This window comes from Adiantum capillus-veneris, chromosome 1, assembly GCF_014529385.1.
Source record: "Adiantum capillus-veneris isolate H3 chromosome 1, ASM1452938v2, whole genome shotgun sequence".
NCBI lineage: Eukaryota > Viridiplantae > Streptophyta > Polypodiopsida > Polypodiales > Pteridaceae > Adiantum > Adiantum capillus-veneris.
The window spans coordinates 187,639,751-187,660,619 of record NC_140931.1 but is presented as its reverse complement, the minus strand read 5'-3'; the positions used below and the strand labels follow the sequence as shown (position 1 = coordinate 187,660,619).

General features: G+C 40.4%; 1 protein-coding gene and 1 long non-coding RNA gene across 3 annotated transcripts; one reads left to right on the top strand and one right to left on the bottom strand.

Annotated features, from left to right (window-relative positions):
• Positions 1–695: 695 nt before the first annotated feature.
• On the bottom strand, positions 696–17,959 carry LOC147466185 (uncharacterized). Of its 2 annotated transcripts, none has more exons than XR_015188258.1 (3): positions 17,830–17,959; positions 16,809–16,884; positions 696–965 (listed from the first exon to the last, which is right to left on the bottom strand). It is a non-coding gene; the product is annotated as an uncharacterized LOC147466185 (long non-coding RNA). The 2 variants fall into 2 exon arrangements; XR_015188259.1 differs by lacking the exon at positions 696–965 and adding an exon at positions 12,434–12,855.
• Positions 17,960–18,614: 655 nt separating this feature from the next.
• On the top strand, positions 18,615–19,265 carry LOC147466184 (uncharacterized). Its single transcript, XM_086513434.1, has one exon. It carries the CDS (start codon positions 18,615–18,617, stop codon positions 19,257–19,259), a length of 645 nt encoding a protein of 214 aa, XP_086369560.1. The 3' UTR covers positions 19,260–19,265.
• Positions 19,266–20,869: the final 1,604 nt, after the last annotated feature.

The following is a 20,869-nucleotide window of genomic DNA, read 5'->3' as shown; positions in this document are numbered from 1 at the left end:
GAATTTGAGTTTTCCTACTGATCATCAACTGAAATTATTTTGTGACATGGACTGAATAAATTTGCTTGAGGTGTCGAAGTTGGTGAATGCTACGATATTACATGCATCTCTTGATGATTTGAATTTGAGTGAATTCAACTTGAGTGAATGTGCCCAATAGAGCAAGTCTACACTGACTTCGTTGCAAGCTATGCTTCTACAAAGAAAATGCAATCAAAGGATTCAAGACACATCATTTTATGACAATGCAAGACTAGACTATGTTTGGATTAAAACCTCTGGAGTAGCCTAAATTTGTGAAGAAAACTTTAATTTAGATAAGACTAGCTCGCGCGCCCCGCCTACCGACGAGACTCGCTCGCTCTTACCACCTCACTTTGTATGTGTTTGTGTGTGTGTGGATCTTTATACATTTCTTCATGACACATACACGATAGACACTCACATGATCGACACTTTCTATCTTTGGTCCCTTTAAACTACTCCTGGTACATTCAATTCTTTTTGCGAGCGTGCGTACGCACACAAAGATTACATAAAAGCACATGACTAAAGATATTTAAAAAAAAAACAGTTTACATTATTGCCTAAAAGTCTCAAGAACATATCTGCATAGAACTTTAAGTCGTGCTACTTCAACTGGATCAAGATATTGCGTTGGAGCTCTACAAACTTTTCTTAAATCTATTTTTTGAACTCAGTTCAAGTAAATCTTGTAATGACGAATCAACCCAAGCTCTTGCTTTAAAAACATAAGCCTAATGTTGGGAAAGAAATAAGGATCAAGTAAATCGTGTCCAACTCTTCATCTACATAAGATCCTCAAACAGTGTAGTTTTTTTCAACGACTTCCCATGCCCATTGCCATCCCCGTTCAGTAGGTAACAAATTTTCTTCAAAAGCATCAACAATAAAAAATTTTACACTTGGAAAAATATTCACAATTTCGTGGGCCATTCAATTGGCTGCAAAAAAAGAAGACAACATTAGTACTCAAAGTTTAAAATGAGAGAGAGACAGAGAGATGAACATGGTCACTTAAAACATTTTAAAAAAATATAAGCGTAATATGAACACTTCAATTACTAATTGTCATGCCAAAAAGTGTCAAGAGGTTCATTAGGTCAAAGTCATTTACAACAATCTTAAATTTTTTGTTTACGACTCATATTCTACTCTATAAGTGGACGGATGAGGATCACTCCAATATACTGCATCGATAAACTTTACACTTATTTTCAAAATTGCGAACTCTTCATCCGAAATGTAAGATTTGTGATTGTGATATATCTTTCGTAACTGAATATCACAACCACAAACATTGACATGATAAATATCAACCATACGTAGTTCTTGTAGGACTCTCATCAATTTTATTTCGCTCAATATTTGTGATACCTTGCATAGTGTAATGCTTAACTGTCCACAATTTCTATACCACCCATCAGCATATGAATACACTCAATGATGCCACTAACACCATGTACCATATCTTTGACAAATGTACTCTTCCTTAACTTTCAAATATAAATCAGCCTTATATGTAATGGGAGAATAACCAATACATCATGATCCATGTTAACCTACATTAACAATTCGTAAATCTCTCTCTCTCTCTCTCTCTCTCTCTCTCTCTCTCTCTCACACACACACACACACACACATACACATTAACCTATGTAGTAGATAAAAACCCACTTCAATAAGCCAACAGTAACTAAAAAAATATGGTACTTAAAATGCATAAACAATAAATCAAAGTGTTAGATTATTTAGAGAAGTTGAGTCTATGACGCACTCTACTTGGAACTCTCAAGATCCAAGGTCTGACACGTCAAACACTGCGACCGAGGCATCGAGGTGATTCACCCAAAGAATAGATTCTAAACATCCATTCATTCACTCCGTAAAGACCGTATGAAAATTTTCAATTGAGAGGGCGTTGCATATCTAACTCTCGATCGTACAGTGATTCGCATATCATCTATATCAAACTCTATGTGATAATAACTTACAATACTTCTAAAATATGGTGTTTCATATAATGCCAAGACATAGTGTCTACAATAATATTGAAGCCTGAAATGAAAATAACAACCAACCATTTAGCCCTAAAAAGTAACAACACATTTAACGTCATATGGATTCAAGTTTAAGTTATACGCATCGAAGGATCTCAAAATCCTCAACAATACGAACAATATCCTCAGCATGTGCAGGACCCTCCACAATGGAGGATCTAGAAAACATGTTACACGTGTAAACATACAAAATAAAGGCCAAAAAGTTCTCATTCATAGTAAAAGTAAATAACAAAGATAAGATTTTACATTTACATATCTCTAATATAAATAGGTACATCATTGAGGGTGTACGAAACCATGATGTGTCGTGCCATTCTTTATCTGCTCTAACATCACAGATTTGGAAGTTTAAGAGGAATAAATATGAAAGAATAAAGAAGACTTTGAGGTTCATGTCGTAGAGAATCATGTCCTTCTTTCTTTTGTTCTAGTGAAGGATTTGAGAGAGAGAGAGAGAGAGAGAGAGAGAGAGAGAGGAATGAAATCAATTCAAAAGACTTTGAAATTTCACAACTTTACAAAGAGAATACAAAATAGTTATTCAAAGTGTAGCCTACCAGAGACCACATTAGGGATTCTATAAGTCCAAGGACCTATGTTGTATACATTTTGCAAGATACGGGGTGGTGTTTCAACTTGAGTAAATATCCTCAATCGATATGGTCAATCGATATGGTGTAGTGCGGTCTCCAACAACTCCTACCTGTTGTGCATTGACTGGTCTTTCGTCACTCACAAACCAAATATTAACTTGAATTTGACGATGCTTGTGGTTCGAAGAAAAGGCAACATGGTAATATCCAAGAACTTCCATGGACATATCTCTACCTAAATATAGCATTTCATAAATACCTACGATGATAAAACTTCGATGGGAGTGATCTCTGCAAAGGCATCCATGAATTATGTAGAGCAATAAAAGCTTAAAACTACAAATATACCATATATAAAAATTCTTACAATATAATATGAGTTTGATCAAATAAGATCACCAAAAACATAGTAGGAACTCTTCCCCTCCATTGCGGTGGATCTTCAACAGAGTAAGTCAATGTATAAGCCAATCTTCTCAAGAAAATAATAGGTCAAGTTAATAAACTAATTTAAAAAAGAAGATAAATACCTCGAATGTATTCAGTGACGTGACCCACTACATAGGAGACAGTGCGTCGAGGATCCATCTGTGGGCAATACTTTGATCTAAGAGATATGAATAAAATTTAACATCAAGTGTGTCTGACTTTAAGTGAGCCACAATGTCAATTTGAACTTATGGTTATGAGGTCGCTAGTTGTATTACTTCCTTGAATACAATGTTTGGAGTGTAGTAACACTCCGCTTGAGTGTTTTCAGTATTGACAACAATCCTCATAGAAGCTGCACTGCGTACACGTGACATTGCAACATACAACTTGAAGGGGATCGGGGAGCACCACAGACGGAGAGAGAGAGAGAGAGAGAGAGAGAGAGAGAGAGAGAAGGAGACACACAACGCAGATATGGGTGGGGAGACTGTGAAGTGGCAGCTCCCCCTATACAGTATACTCACTATAAGTATAGGGTAACAGTGGGCGGGCACCCATGACCTGGGCGACCGGTCAAGGCACATAGGCCTTAATCCCAACAACCTCCCACTTAAAGGCCAATGTGCCTTTAAGCAAGATCTAGTAGAGTAAAACTAATAGAAGGTGAGATATTCTCTCAACCTATGCCCACTGACTCTCGATGAGTTAGTGCATCCGGCTCTACTGATAGACAAACATCCCACTGCGGAAGCCACACAGAGCTAGCTCCAAGCTCTGCAAGTAGTCTACGAGAGCTCATACACTCCTGCAAGTATCGGTCCAATACCTGCAAACCTCCCCTATGCTCTATGCCGAGATTAGTGATCGAACAACTAATCAATCCTGCTGCAAATTCTCCCACTGCAGCTGCTATGTTGGGCCTCGAGATCAGCATCTCGTACATGAGGACACCGAACGTTGATGCAACCCTGGCAACCTCTGCCACCTCCAACTCAGAACTCAACTCATGGCAATCCTGTCCCCTATCATAGAGACCATGGCACTCTAACTCCGAGCTCTGGAGTGACTCCTCATGCCGACCACATATCACACGTGTACCAAAAGCATCCATCTGTCCTGAATCTGCATCAAGCTCTGGCATAATCATATCAAGAAATGACTCCACAATAATCGACATTTCAACATCCATGTGAGTCATCTCTGTCATCACCTCTGATGACTCATCTTGCTGTGACTCACTAGAGCTGTCCCGCTCTACCTGTGCATCTGTAGACGCAACCTGCACAACAAGGTCACTGCTCTGCACTCCATGCAAAGCATTCTGCAATCCACAAGCAAAAGAGACTCGCCTGCTCTCTCACTCTCTACCTGGCTGCATGATCACAGAGACAACATCGTCTCTCTCATGATCCACATGCAATGGGTAACCTGTACCACTCCTGGCACCTCTCACAATCACTAGCGAACCCAAACGCATCACAAAATCTCACTCTCGTAGCGAAATCTGACATCCACAATCTCTAAGCTAACCAATCGAGATCAAACTCACTGTCAAATCTGGTACATAGCGCACATGTCGTAACAAGTAAGTGCACCACTCGGTAATGACAGTCTCACATCTCCTGCACCTGCTATCGCATAAACCGATCCATCGGTCAAACGTACACTACCAAGCATCCCGCTAGAATAGCTACAAAACCATGCACGATGCGGCGTGACATGAATCATAGCATCTGCGTCTAGCAACCACTGCGAAGGGAGTGCACTATCCACATGTATAGCATCTCGTGCATAGCTCGAGGTAAAAGTGACATCCCTATCACTAGTATACTCCGACACTACATGTGCCTCAACTGTCAAAGCAACTGAGTGCATGGCATCACTACATACATCTCTGAGACTGCCATGTCTCCTACGATGTCGCATACAACGAAAACAGCGTCGTCTAACGTGTCCAGAATGACCACAATACCAACATGTTACCTGTCGGCGTACTCGTGAATGTACATGTCTCACACGAGTCCTTGATGACTCAGATCTATCATACATATCATGTAATCTGCGCCAAAGTGCTCTTGAAGTAGTCTCATACATAACAAGAGCATATATAGATTCCGCAAGGTTGAAAGAGAGTGTAGATAGTGCCATCTCCTCTAGCTCCTACCACTGATTGTCAGACATGTTTGAAGGTCTACCTGCATCACCACTCAATGGTCGATGCAACCCTCGCTGTGTCAATGCATCAAGCATACACACTCTCCACGCGCATTTGTGAGAGGTCACAATCTGATCGATCACTTGTCTCTGCCATGAGCACAAGTAGCAAGCTAGATAGCAAAACCACCTCACCAACAACACCTGGAAACTTTCTACAAATATGGCCAGAAACACAATGTAAAACCTGTTAGACACACTCCAAAATAGAGCTCCCGCAATGTCAATACAAGCCTCGCATGCTCTAGTATCACACTGCAATATGTGAGCTAATCACCAAGCCCACACTGTGCGGTATCGATGCATACACACGCACAAATCTCCCACCTGTAGAGAACACCGCACGCAAATGCTGAGTGCAACCCGCAATCTCTACCTAGATCACATAAATGATACGCATAAAACTCCTGGGAAAATTTTGCCAGAGTTTCGACGCACAATGGCTATCAACACACAATAACCATTGTCCTGCAAGCTCAATACAATGAGCAATCAATGCGCATCAAACTACACTCAACATACATGCATAAACTCTGCAAAACTATGGCAAACAATGCTCGAGATCACAAGACTCTCCCACCCGAGAGCAAACCATTGTCTCAAGCAAAGAAAGATACACAACTCCTCACTCTTGCGAGAGTGGATACAAAAACACAAAACTGTGTCCAAACTGACAAAACCTGTCAAAGTGAGAGTAAACACTCGATCACAAACTATGGCGAGAATCTGGAAAAAATCCGACAGAATTTTCCCTGAAAATTGAGCAAAAAACTCAAGTACAATCTTTACCATAAACCATAACACTACTCAATGCCAATGAGTAGAAATGCTAAAATGGCTCCACATTTTCACATACAATGGCAATCCGCACTCAACGTACATCAACGGAGTGACCGCGCGTAAGCAAGTGCCAAAAGATTTGCAATCCGGAAACTTGATCAATGCGAAAACAATGCTCTCAAGAGAGCTCACCAGCACTTGAAAGTGCTCGCCAAAATGCATGTATAATGGGCATCAACCATGCGCCATAACCATATGCAAACCATTCGCAACCATGAATCCAAGCACAAAATCACTGCCAAAGTATCATGTGAAAACCAGTGAAAGAAGCTCCACCTGTGTGCTCCAAAAACCTGCGTCTCTCAAGAGACCGCTTCGGTGGTGTGTAAACGCCTCCATACTTCGTTGCCCAAGTCTACCAAAAAACCCTCAAACCACAAGCTTAACACAAGTTGCAATTGCATCTTCAGCTCAGAATTTATGCACTCAACTTCAAGCATCTCCCGTGCTTCCAAAAGTGCATCAAACTCGCACACAATGCGACAACAGAAAATATGGAATTTCTGTATACAGTTAGTCTGAGCTGAATATCTGCAAAACAGTGAGGAATTTGCAAAAAGTTTCTCCCGCAAAGATGTAGACCACGTCGAAACAGATGAGCTTGGCGAATAGAATTCTCAGATCTGCATTCTAGAAGGAGAAATACGAATCTGAAAACAGTGCTACTGCGCACACAGTTTTAGGGCAGCACCTTCACTTACACACAATCTTCGACACTCCTTTCTGAGCTTCCACAAGAGCATAAATCACTCTCAACTGAGCTCACAAGCTCCCATTGCATTATCACAAAGCTTTCAAGCTTTCTTAATCTCTCTACCGTCGAGAGCGAGCGAGCTATCGCCTCGAAGCTCTCAAAGCCGTCGTGCTCTCCGCGGTCACCATAGCTCTGATACCAACATGAAGGGGATCGGGGAGCACCACAGACGGAGAGTGAGAGAGAGAGAGAGAAGGAGACACACAACGCAGATATGGGTGGGGAGACTGTGAAGTGGCACTCCCCCTATACAGTATACTCACTATAAGTATAGGGTAACAGTGGGCGGGCGCCCATGACCTGGGTGACCGGTCAAGGCACATAGGCCTTAACCCCAACACAACTGTCCATGAGAGAAGGTCGATGATGCAAGATATAGCCCAATTATTCCAAGTGTTTGCCCTTGTGCTTTGTTGATAGTCAACCCAAAAGCAAGCCTGATTGGAAACTGATGACGCTTCATTTGAAATGGAAGCCCCTGATGGCTTCCAATAATAAAGTCAATCCTCGGAAGAAAAACGCTCTCTCCAATATTTGATCCTGTAACTATCTCTGCCTCAATTACCTTATGATGAAATTGCTTGCATATCAATCTAGTTCTGTTGCATAATCCACGTCTTGGATCCAAATTTCGCAGCAACATGATAGGAGCATTTTCTTTCAAGACTAAAGCATGAGGTGGAAAACCACCACCAAGAGTAAGGCTATTCAGATATTCAATTGTGTACAAATGTGTGTTTTCCTCTGACATACAAATTGAATCTGCACTCAGATACTCTTTGCAATCTCCATGCATTCTTTGCAATGCATAGTCATTAATTAAATCCACCTCTTTATTCCGTGGAGCAAGTATTGCTCGATCTCTGAAAAAACTTGCATGATCTTGCAAATGACACAAATCTCCATATATAAAGCTTAGAAGATCTGCCACACTATTTCCTAGAAGCATCATGTGTGAAGGTATTTTGACTCTATCTATGTCTCCTCCATCATCCATAACCCCTTTACCAATATCAAGTACCCAACGGGAAAAGCTTTAATTGTTGAAGTGAATTTGAACCGCAATCAACTATACGCATATTTTTAGAAAGCCTCAATATCTTCGTGTATTTCCATATGTAAGAATGACACAACGAAGCATTTACAATGTCTGTACGACTACCTTTTGGTACAACAGGTAGTATTTGTTGAAAGTCACCTCCAAGCAAAATAACTTTTCCACCAAACAAAGTATCTCGTTGCATAATATCTCTTAAAGTTCTGTCCACTGTTTCAAACGCATAGCGATGTGTCATTGGAGCTTCATCCCATATAAGTAAAGCTACATTCCTTAGAAGTTTTGCAAGTTAACTATTTACCTTTATATTGCAAGTTGCTTCAGAGTGAAGCTCCAAAGGTATCTTAAACCTAGAATGACCAGTTCTTCCATTACTCAAAAGCAAAGCTGCAATACCGGAGGATGCACATGCAAGAGAAACTCTACAACTTCCTCGCACTCGTGAAAGAAGTGTATTATATAAGTAAGTTTTTCCCGAGCCACTAGGACCATCTAGGAAAAATAACTTCTCTGAATGTGTGTCAACAGCTTGTAGCACTTGGTGATAAGCATCTCGCTGATCGTCATTTAAGGAAGTCTCCATACAATCTGCTATACTACTTTGTTCATCAACATTGAACATTGTTTCTTCAGCCATAGCTAGCACCATTTTCACTTAAGGATACCAATGTTGAGTCTATTGCAGGCAACATATAATCACAAAGCCTCTTGCCATGTTGTTGCAAAAAGAATTCTATATGAAGCAAAGCTTGATTTTTTGCTACATCAAATTGCACACTTGCATATGAAATACGCATCCTTAGGGCATAAACATAGTCCTCACAAAATTCAGTACAAAACCTGTCCCAAAGACCAGCCGGATGAAGTGGCTCACAAAAGACTAATATGATTGCAAACGGTTGTCTCAACTGCATTCCATTTTGAAAAAAAGATTTCTCTTGAAGGCAAATTGACCATTCTTCATCATCTTGCAATAATCCTCTAGCTATACATGCCTCCTTGTATGTATCATAGAGGTGACCATCATATATACCCAAGTCTTCAAAACACTTACATCCCTTGAAAATATTGAGAAGCATTCGTAGGTAATAAACCTCACCAGCAGTAGGGACAATATTATACATTCTTCCAATAGAAACACCCTAAGGTCGTGGAGACCATGCCTTTCGACTTTTATTCCATACCGAACCATTTGGAAAGTCAGTATATGTGAATCTATTTGCTTGAGGATAGTTTTGATTTGCAACAAACCATTCTGTCAAGGTATTTTTTCTATTTTGTTCATTATCTAGCAAATGCGATACATCATCACCATCTTGAAACGTAACCATATTCTACAATGGAAGGTGTACTTGCAATCGTTGAATATATAGCTGGCCTTTCACTATGCATGTCGAAGCCAAATATTCTCCACATAGCCTCAGATGCAGAAATATAACGTGCATTGAGATAACTCTTGATCTCATCAGTAGCTCCTTCACCATCTTGAAGGACAACAGTGGCTCGATCATGTCCCTTGTAGACGTATTTCACGGCAATGACAGTTGAGAAAATCTCCACATTGATATGGGCTTGGTATCTTAATGATAAGAGAGGGCTATAAGGAACAACCCAACGATTATCTAAATTGTAATTTTTAGACGTAACAAACCTTCCATCATCTCTTCTCATATACACAGGATATCCACTTTTGTTTACATTTGTAGACGTAGAAAATGTTCGTGGAAACTTAAATCTACACTTACCATCAACCATACATGGAGAACGTGGGTTCCAAGGACCACATGGCCCATGAACATTACAACGACTCACTACATCAAATAATTCTGGAAACACATTCTTGTCAGGGAGCTCTGCACAAACCAACTTGTCATAGTGTAATGTATCTATGGGTTTATATTCGGATGCAAGTATCAACAATATATGTGCATGAGGAAGACCTCTCTTCTGAAACTTAATCACTGAAACATGTCCAATTACCTCTCCAAATACCGCTTGCTTGATAAGTAAATGCATCATATCTTGGAACTTCGATGCATGCTGGAGATTCTTTTCAAACCCCCGTGTCGAAAATTCAGTACAATGTCGCGATATCCAATATTTCTATCATCCCCTTGTCCTGGCATAATTGCAGCAACTTCAGAACCCCTTGGTGCAAGATATTGCCAACCATCACAACGATGCTCCGCAATAACCATCCTCATATTCGGTACAATAGCATCTCCAGACAAAGAAGCAACAGATCGTAGAGCATTTGCATAATGATTTACTCTATGCATCATCACTTGTAAACACTCTAGAATACTACGATCTAAATTTGAAACATGATGCAATCTGTTGCTCAACTCATGTTCGGTATCAAAAATATATAATTGTGCAAAGCGTGGGACTTCATTTTGTCCTTCGGCTAGCGCTAAAGAACCAATGCTATGATAGACAGAGCCGTGAACCTTAAAAGTGTATACACCTCTGTCACCATAATTAATAGTCTCATCGATATGGGCACCAAGAGACACAAATGCCAATGCATTATTATATCCTCGAATGTTTTGTAAGAAATGTCTACTTCTTGTTGTGGTTTAGCTCATCAAATCTTTCAATTTATTTGGTGGCTCATTCAGAGGAAGTAATTGGACTTTTCCATCAGAGCAGCAATATTTACCCACAAATGTTTGGATAGTCTTTCCTTCGTCCTTCCAGGCCTTTGCTCCACATTTGGAGAAAATATAATCTAAGCTTCCTAAGTTTTGCAACACACAGTTTTTTGGATAGAACTGGTGCCATAGACTTGTGATGTAAAAGGAGAGATGTTGGATATTCAAAGCGGATGGACAAACAATGCTTTTCTACTTTAGAATAGTTTCCCTCTACTATATTCATTGTTGTCCTAACATTCATGGATTCAGAGTTTCCTTCATGTACATCATGCATGCTCTGCCTTTCATTGCACTCCAATAAAGTTCCAATAGTACTTTGTAGTGAATGCCTTGTTATCTCTCGTGCTATTTGGCTCCTCGCCTTTCGTGAATCATCACACAGTCAACTACGTCGTGCATGACCAGGTGATAATATTCGTGGTCCAGATACCATCTATGAAATCAGGTGCAAATAGATCTCATATAAATACAATATACCTGATATAATTGGTTTGCCACTAAAAGAACATTCTTATAATTATGCATAATAAAAATCAATATAAACTGAGACATCTAATTATATCCTCTAACCTAAATACATTTGACACATTGATAGTGACTCAATTAAAAAGTACAATTTGATGAAGATACAACATAACATTACATATTTCTACCATAAGTAGGACTAAATACATTTGACACAACGGCTTGACTCAATTAAAGAGAACAGTTTGATGAAGATACAACAAAAAATTACATATTTCTACCATTAGTAGAATTAGTAGGATTAGGTCGTTGAGAAACTTGACACTGCGCCAAAGCACTTAATTTATTTGAGGTAGCTCGGATATCTGAAAGTCTTGAACCTTGAACCTTTGTCAAAGCACCGAGCTTGTTGACGATACATCTCAATCCTGGCACGTTTGTCGTAGATTATTGTCTTGTATTCGTCCTTTTGATTCACGTTGACTCCGAGAAAACTCTTTTCGAAGATTCTCAATAGATGCCAATATTATCTTTTGAGAATCCTCAACTTTGGAAAGTTTCTCTCTCATGCATGCCTCACTCTCTAATCTTTGCAAGTTTAATGCTTTTGTCTCTTCTCGCAATTTCCATAGTATCCCACTTTCAATCTCCAATGCAGAGCTTAAAGTTTCAACCACATCCGAGACATTGGTTTGCATTGTCTCCATCCTATTGCAGGAGGCTTTGATCCCTAGCAAGGTTTCAATAATTTGCCTCTTCGAATTCCACTCGACATTTTGAGCTGCTCTCTTTGCCGCACGCACATTTCGAATACGAAGAGATGAAAGTATCTCCCGTTCATTAGCAGATGCACTATTCCTCCCGACATTTCGAGCTGCTCTCTTTGTTGCACGCACATTGCGAATAGTAGGAAGAGATGATAGTATCTCCTCTTCATCCGTTGATGCACTTACAGCTATCCCAGAAGATATCAAGCCGTTGGTTGCAATAGCCAATGGGATGGCACAACTAATCTCCATTTTACTGTACACAAAAAACTACAGTGGTTGTAAAGAGAAATGTGACAACGAAAGAGAAGGTTTGAATGCTTGTAAATTAAAAAGTAAACCTCATAGAATATTCACTTTTTAAGTGCTTGCTTTTTAGAATCAAAAAAATACATCATCTCTATCTAGATGTGAAAAACAACAAAGGATTGCATGAGAAGTGGAAAACAAACCAAAATGCTCATGAATCACTTTTGTTCACTATATAAGAGTTTTTCTCAATACATGATCAACCCCATCTACATTTGAAAATAGGAAAAGAGCGTTTAGCACTAGGACGCTTGAAAATAGGCTCCTTATGATTCTCTATCTTATCAGGTCCTACAATGCTCTTTAGTGCATTAATTTTGCTATAAACTTCAGATATAGAACAACAACCTAACTCAGAATCAAGGTAGAGGGCATCTGAGTATCCCATCTTTACTCGAATCTGCAAAAGGCGTAGGTTGCGAAACCATTGACTGGGATCATTTTGGATTCTGACAAACACCTGGTGAAAGGGTGTCCCATCTCGAGTCATGGAAGTGCGGTTGTAGGTTAATCTCCAAGCTTCTTCTATAGTAACACCCGGAAAGAAACCTCGAACAATGCTTTGAAAGAAGTCAGCTTTGTTTTCCGGAGAGTAGTGAATCATTATATGATCCATTACTATCTCCATCGCTTCCAATCCATAACCAAAACATTCAGCAGATACCTTAGGTTCCATAAAGTTCCTAAGAAAAAAAAGAGTGACATTGTAAGTGTAGTTGCTCTAGGACTTCATCCACAAAACTTGACTTTACAATATGTCTCTTTAAATAAGTCTGTTTCTAGGTCTGTTTCCCATCCCTCTCCATCTCCCTCTCTTTCTCTCTCTCTCTCTCTCTCTCTCTCTCTCTCTCTCTCTCTCTCTCTCTCTCTCTCTCTCTCTGTCTCTCTCTCTCTCTCTCTTTCACTCTATATCTAACATTTATAGGGTTCGGAAGCAATACTGGATCTTTCAATCACACGTGTTATTCTCTCTATCCAACCCTTTTTGAAATCTATAATGGTTTCATGTGATCTTCTATCCATGTGGTCACCTTTTGGTGATCAAACTATGGATTATTTTGAACTGTAATGCATGTGTGAATGCATTAGGAGAGAAGCCCTCAGTCCGTATCATATGAAAAATAGATCAGTCCTTGCCTCTTTGGGACATCATCTCCTCCCACAATTATCACACTCGGCATGATTTGGAGGGCCTATCATTAGATAGATCCTTTAATACTTCCATAGACAAGATCCTAAAAACCTCTTGCTTATTAGGGTGAAGACAAAGATACCATCTTGGTTCAGTATGAAGGCTCTTTTGGGCTTGCCTTTTGAGTATCATGCCTTGATTTTCAAGACTACGCAAGAATCTCTAAGGTCTAGCTATTGGAATTGCTCTAGGCATTTACATGAAGCCCGAGATCTTTGGAAAGCCTCTCTATAACATTAAAATCTACATCTTTGGATGGAATTGTTACTCACATTTATCTGTCCCTATGTCACTCTCTTATAATTTTATTCACTTTAGTCTTTTTATTCTCTCTCTCTCTCTCTCTCTCTCTCTCTCTCTCTCTCTCTCTCTCTCCCAAGGATGGATTCTAGTAGTAGTAGTAGTAGTATTTTTCCTCTAGTCTTTTAGCACCTAGACATGTAATCAGATTCACAGTTTTATAACAGTTTGGACTCATAGTTGATTTTGGCCTTTTGAAGACCTTAATATAGCATCTCATTTCATTTTCATCTCTATGTCTCTCTATGTGTCTTTGTGTATGTGTGTTTTATTTCAATGTGTGTGAAGCCGTATGGACAAATTTGTGTCCTACAATGTTAAAACTCTCTATTTCTGGGGTATGTGTGTGTGCGCGCTAATGAAAAGTCACAAAATGTATAATATTTATGGGTTTTTTTTCTCGGTGGCCATACATGGTTATAACCTTTGTGGAGTCCCAAGTGTGGTAGATTGGTTATGCCATTTCCCTCTAGAACAACATGTCTTGGGTTCAAGTCCTCGTCCTCAACACATTGTAACCCTTTGGTCTCATAGGTCATTTTGGCCTTTTGAAGACATTAACATAACATTTCATTTCATTTTATTTCTCTCTTGGTCAAACACAACAGCTATGGAGATCTGGATGGCTATGTAGCTATGGGGCTACATAGCAGAGAGTACAATAGAGGATTTTGGTCTCGTAGGTCATTTTGGCCTTTTGAAGACATTAACATAACATTTCATTCCATTTTATTTCTCTCTCGGTCAAGCACAGCAGCTATGGAGATCCAGACGGCTGTGTAGCTATGGGGCTACATAACAGAGAATACAATAGAGGATTTGAGCCATACTCTCTCGATACCAAGAGTGCAAATGAGGATGGATTCTAGTATTAATAGTAGTAGTATTTTTGTTCTAGTCTTTTAGCACCCAGACATGGAATATTCACAGTTTTGTAACAGTTTGGACTGATAGTTGATTTTGGCCTTTTGAAGACATTAATATAACATCTCATTTCATTTTCATCTCTCTGTCTCTCTATGGGTGCGTGTGTGCGCGCTAATGAAAAGTCGCGTGCACACACACACCCGAGAAATACAATGTTTTATATTAGCGCGCCAATGAAAAGTCAAAAAATGTATAACCTTTATGGGTTTTTTTTCTCGGACGTGGCCATACATGGTTATAGCCTTTGTGGACTCCCAAGTGTGGTAGATTGGTTATGCCATTTCCCTATAGATTAACATGTCTTGGGTTCAAGTCCTCGTCTGCTTTTAACTTATCATTTTATCATTTTGTCATTTCATTTTGTATCAGATTCAACACGTACATTGTAACCGTTTGGTCTCATAGGTCATTTTGGACTTTTGAAGACATTAACATAACATTTCATTTCATTTTAATTCACTCTTGGTCAAGCACAACAGCTATGGAGATCCAGATGGCTATGTAGCTGTGGGGCTACATAGCTCCGAGTGCAAATGAGGATGGGTTCTAGTAGTAGTAGTAGTAGTATTTTTGTCCTAGTCTTTCAGCACCCAGACATGGTATCAGATTCACAGTTTTGTAACAGTTTGGACTCATAGTTGATTTTGGCCTTTTGAAGACATTAACATAACGTTTCATTTCATTTTATTTCTCTCTTGGTCAAGCACAGCACCTATGGAGATCTAGATGGCTATGTAGCTATGGGGCTACATAGCAGAGAGTACAATAGAGGATTTTGGTCTCATAGGTCATTTTGGCCTTTTGAAGACATTAACATAACATTTCATTCCATTTTATTTCTCTCTCGGTCAAGCACATCAGCTATGGAGATCCAGATGGCTGCGTAGCTATGGGGCTACATAGCAGAGAGTACAATAGAGGATTTGAGCCATACTCTCTCGATACAAAGAGTGCAAATGAGGATGGATTCTAGTATTAATATATAGTAGTAGTATTTTTGTTCTAGTCTTTTAGAGCCCAGACGTGGAATATTCACAGTTTTGTAACAGTTTGGACTCATAGTTGATTTTGGCCTTTTGAAGACGTTAATATAACATCTCATTTCATTTTCATCTCTCTGTCTCTCTATGTGTGCGTGTGTGCGCGCTAATGAAAAGTCGCGCACACACACACACCCCAGAAGTAGAAAGTTTTATATTAGCGCGCTAATGAAAAGTCAAAAAATGTATAACCTTTATGGGTTTTTTTTCTCGGTGGCCATACATGGTTATAACCTTTGTGGACATGTCTTGGGTTCAAGTCCTCGTCTGCTTTTATCTTATCATTTTATCATTTTGTCATTTGATCATTTTGTATCAGATTCAACACATTGTGACCGTCTGGTCTCATAGGTCATTTTGGCCTTTTGAAGACATTAACATAACATTTCATTTCATTTTATTTCTCTCTTGGTCAAGCACAGCAGCTATGGAGATCTAGACGACTATGTAGCTGTGGGGCTACATATCTCCGAGTGCAAATGAGGATGGATTCTAGTAGTAGTAGTAGTAGTATTTTTGTCCTAGTCTTTCAACACCTATTAGATTCACAGTTTTGTAACAGTTTGGACTCATGGTTGATTTTGGCCTTTTGAAGACATTAATATAACATTTCATTTCATTTTCATCTCTCTGTTTCTCTATGTGTCTTTGTGCATGTGTGTGTTTTATTTCTATGTGTGTGAAGCCTTATGGACAATTTTGTGTCCTACAACGTTAAAAGTCTCTACTTCTCGTGTGTGTGTGTGTGTGTGTGTGTGTGTGTGTGTGCGCGCGCGCTAATGAAAAGACAAAAAATGTATAACCTTTATGGTTTTTTTTTCCTTAGTGGCCATACATGGTCATAACCTTTGTGGACTCCCAAGTGTGGTACATTGGTTATGCCATTTCCCTGTAGAATAACATGTCTTGGGTTCAAGTCCTCGTCTGCTAGATCTTTAAGATATCTTGGGATAGTTTCCTACAACGTTAAAACTCTCTTCTTCTTCTTCGTGTGCGTGTGTGTGTGTGTGTGGACCCATGTGTGTGAACATTACACGACGAAATCTTTTGGTCTCATAAACAATTTCATTTCATTTCATTTCTCTCTCTCTCTCTCTCTCTCTCTCTCTCTCTCTCTCTCCTTCCTTGTGTAAATAAACATAAACAAATCAAGTAATTAACTGAATTAAAAAGGTACCTCGTTGACCTAAATGGTTGAGCTGCTGCAAACACACCTCCACTCCACCTGCCTGGCTTGCACGCTTTATTGCTGTCTGCAATAAGAATATGGAACACAAAATAAGAATATGCAATAAGAATAAAAATATATTGTTAATTCAATTTTCATTTGCATTTCACTTTTGAAGCTCTGCCTGCTAGGCGGGAGAGAGAGAGAGAGAGAGAGAGAGAGAGAGAGATAAGAAGAAGAGGAAGGCAATACTGCAGCCTCTGGCGAAGCTCGTTATGGGCATCAAGTTGCGCCTTCATGGCGCTTCCCTACCTTGCATAGCCTGGCTCCAAGTAGAGGTCACTGGTGCATGTCCTTGGATTGCACAAAAGCTGTCAATGGCCAGCATTAGTAACGTACTGTGTTTCCTTCTCGTGCCACGTAGGACATAGAGAGATTTTCTGCACCTACCATAGTGCTCGGCAACTAGGAGAGATTAGGTCTCTTGCGATTAGGTCCCTTGGGACTCGCGAGATAGTGAGGAGGCCAGTCAGCCAACCTGGAGAGAGAGAGAGAGAGAGAGAGAGAGAGAGCAGGCGCATCAGCTTTAGGCTTCGGGTTGCTGAGAGCTTCAAGGCAGGCGTCGGATTGCTGAGAGCGCTGAGAGCTTCAAGGCAGGCGTCGGGTTGCTGAGAGCTTCAAGCCACGTTGAGAAGCGGCACAGAATATACGCTGACAACTTCATGTAGAGAGAGAGAGAGAGAGAGAGAGAGAGAGAGAGAGACGGGACTCCTCGCCATCAGGGGGTGATGCTTACAACCGGGCAGAGGCACTCACACACACACACACACACACACACACAGTACCACTATCAAGCAACACAACTGCATTCAACCGTTGTGCTACTATCAAGCATTTCACACCAGCAGACGAAGACGAAGCTGCATGTGAGAGAGGAGACGAAGCAACATGCGAGAGAGGAGAGACATTGCTCTCCGTGCACAGTGGCGTCAAGGAAGGGGGGGGGGGGGGGGGGGGGGAGGAGACAAACCTTAGCTTCGAGCTTCTGTGCGTCTTCTTCTCTCTCTCTCTCTCTCTCTCTGTTGTACTTCATGGAGGGCAGGGAAGCTGGCAACTCATATGAGGTGAGCCTTGAGGTACCGAGGTAGGTCCGAGGTTGAATGTGTACTTGAAAGCACTTGAAAGCGTTGCAGAGCCAGAGCCGCCTGCGCAAGTTTTGAAAGGTCTGCAGCCGCCATCCAGCGCATGCGAATTTCGTGAGATAATTTTTTTTTTGTCTTTTGTCAACTCATGCAGAAGTCGACACGTGGCATTGTAACCTCTCCGTCATAGTATGTTAGTAGATTATTGTTCTACAACTTGATATTTCTTCCAATGTAGTTTCCCAACCAAATCTACAAAGATCACCAGCACCTGCCTTTCTTCCTTCCTTTGCCAAGTTGCCCCAATTCTTCCCTCGACATTCCCCAGCTACTTGTTAATCAATTTCACAAGAATCAAACTTGACCTTGTTCACATCATTTGTGATCATTTGGTTTGTCTTGCATTGTTTAGAATCATTCCTTACTCCTTTCTTGGAAGTATATTACATTCTCACTCTAGGAGGTTGTTGTGTTCCATTAGAGGCCTCGTGATTTTATCTCTTGTTTAGATGTATTATATACAATTCTATTTTGCTAATGTTGGTCGGGATAAAAAGGTATTTTTTGACTGTAAGGTCGTCCGTCCCCATGTGAAAGCGCTCGGGTCGAGTCGCTTTTAGAGCAGAAAACCAAAAAGTCAGCGTCGGGCCAAAAGCAAATTGCTCAGAAGGAAATGGATCCTGCCCGTTGTACGGAAATGGGTTCAAGCCAAGCCCATATTATGGAGGATACTCAGACTAGCAGCTCCTTCAGGAAGCGACTCCTGCAACTGGCACTTCATTGGAGAGATGCTTTCCTTCGACTCTTCATCAAGAACCTGCAGGACGATGATCAAGAGGAGGGCAAGTATATTGATCTGCACGATGATGATGACGATGAAGTAGAAGAAGAAGAAGAAGAAGATGCGCTGCTGCTGCTTCGTTGGAAAAAGTTTTTTCTTCGACTTTTCACAGGCACTGATCGGGAGGAGGACGAGGGCAAGGGCGAAGAAGAAGAAAACAAAGATGGAGGAGCAGACACTCCGGCTAAAGCTGCTGCAAAAAAGGTGTCCTACAACCAGGATGGCACTCCGTGGACTCCTATTCCACTTGCGATGTATAGGCCCACCCCCTACAAGGAGCGTCCACGTGAGGAGCTCATGCAAAGGGAAATAATGAAGGCGAAAACGCGCGTGGCTATCGATCGAGCTCGCCGAAAGTACGACAAGAAGGATATGAGAGAGCGCTGCTCCCCCATTCCTGAAGAAGACGAAGAAGAGGACGATGATCCAAAAGCAACTGAAGCTGCAGCAGATGTACAGAAGGCTTGTTTAGGATAATCTGGACCGTCCGATCTACGATTAGATATATATCCCCTCCCAGGCAAAAGTTGAAAACCACCCCATTGGCGGCATGTGAATGGGTTCATACGAGACCGGGGCAAAATGAGTGCAAGGGGCATTCGACCAGAAAATGCCCCCCCCCAACGCCCCCAAAAAAAAAACACACAATTTTGCCTTTCTTTAATTCAAGGGAAAATTACCAAAATACCCCTCTAATTTGAGGAAATTCCCAAAATACCCCTTAAATTTCAAAAATTCCCAAAATATCCTTGTATCTATTTTGGTTGGAATGTTCAAGATTTTCTAATCTTCATTTGTTTTTGACAATTGAGATCTGTTTTTGAGTGCTCAGCATGTAATTTGTCACCAGTTACCATCGCAAAAAAGGCAATTATGTCTAAAAATAATGAAGCAATTCATCTCCAAAGCCTACGTAACCAACTCAAATTGTAGGTTTAGCATCTTGTACGATAGACAATCACTCTTCTTGTGAAGACCTACAAAAGAATTTATTTTTCGAGAAATTTAGTCTCCCAACCAGGGGTATTTTAGGAATTTTGGAAAATTTGAAGGGCATTTTGGGAATTTATGACAAATTATCAGGGTCATTTTGGGAATTTTTGAAATTTGAAGGGTATTTTGGGAATTTCCTCAAATTAGAGGGGTATTTTGGTAATTTCCCCTTAATTCAATGTCATTGTTTGTGAAAGAATGAGGTTCCATTCCATGCACTTCAATTTAAGAAAATGGAAGATGACAATGCACTTCAATTTAAGAAAACTAGCTTGCGCGACCCGCGGTCGCTCGCTCTTACCATGACACAAATTAAATTAATGACACACATGCCAGAACTCTAAGCGGCTCTCTCTTTGGATGGGTGTTGTCACACACACACACACACACACACACACACAGAGTCCTGTACAATTCTTGTGGGTGATCCTCTCTCTCTCTCTCTCTCTCTCTCTCTCTCTCTCTCTCTCTCTCTCTCTCTCTCTCCCCCCCCCCCCCACAGTGTTATTGTATAGTATTCAAGTTTGCAACCTGGAGCAACTCGCAAGCATTCTTTGCACTAACACACGACACTACATCATGTAGATCATCACCAACATCAACAATGGGGCTCAAAATTTGCTTCTATCATAGCTACTACGTGAAGCAGCTTTTGGGTTTGGTATGACACAATTTATAGGTTGCTGCATTTAGTTGTAGTAGCTGAGTGCTGGAGTAATATAGTGTCTTTAGTGTATTTTTAAGGACAAAAATTCAAAATTCTCACCTAATTTGGAGGATCGCCTTGACGGAAATTGGCTGAATTTGGAGGATTTTAGTGTAAAAATTGATAAAATTCCTAAAATTTTAACCAAAAACCGGGTGATTTTCAATGGGTTCCTTTTTCCATTGGTTCACGTAAAGTTTTTGGTGAGCACTGGTTGCAATGTGTAAGGTTTTTGTTGCATACAATACTTGTGATAATATCGCTGGGATGACTGTCGACGATGTCTCCCCTATTATGCACAACTTCTTGTTCCTGAGCACGTTGTTTAGCTCTACTTATGTGCGTATCGTATCATTGGTGGGGGTCTCCTTTCATAGACATGTAGTTA

Coding starts and splice junctions, on each gene's coding strand:
- LOC147466184 (XM_086513434.1), top strand. CDS start 18,615: ATGGATCCTGCCCGTTGTACGGAAATGGGTTCAAGCCAAGCCCATATT.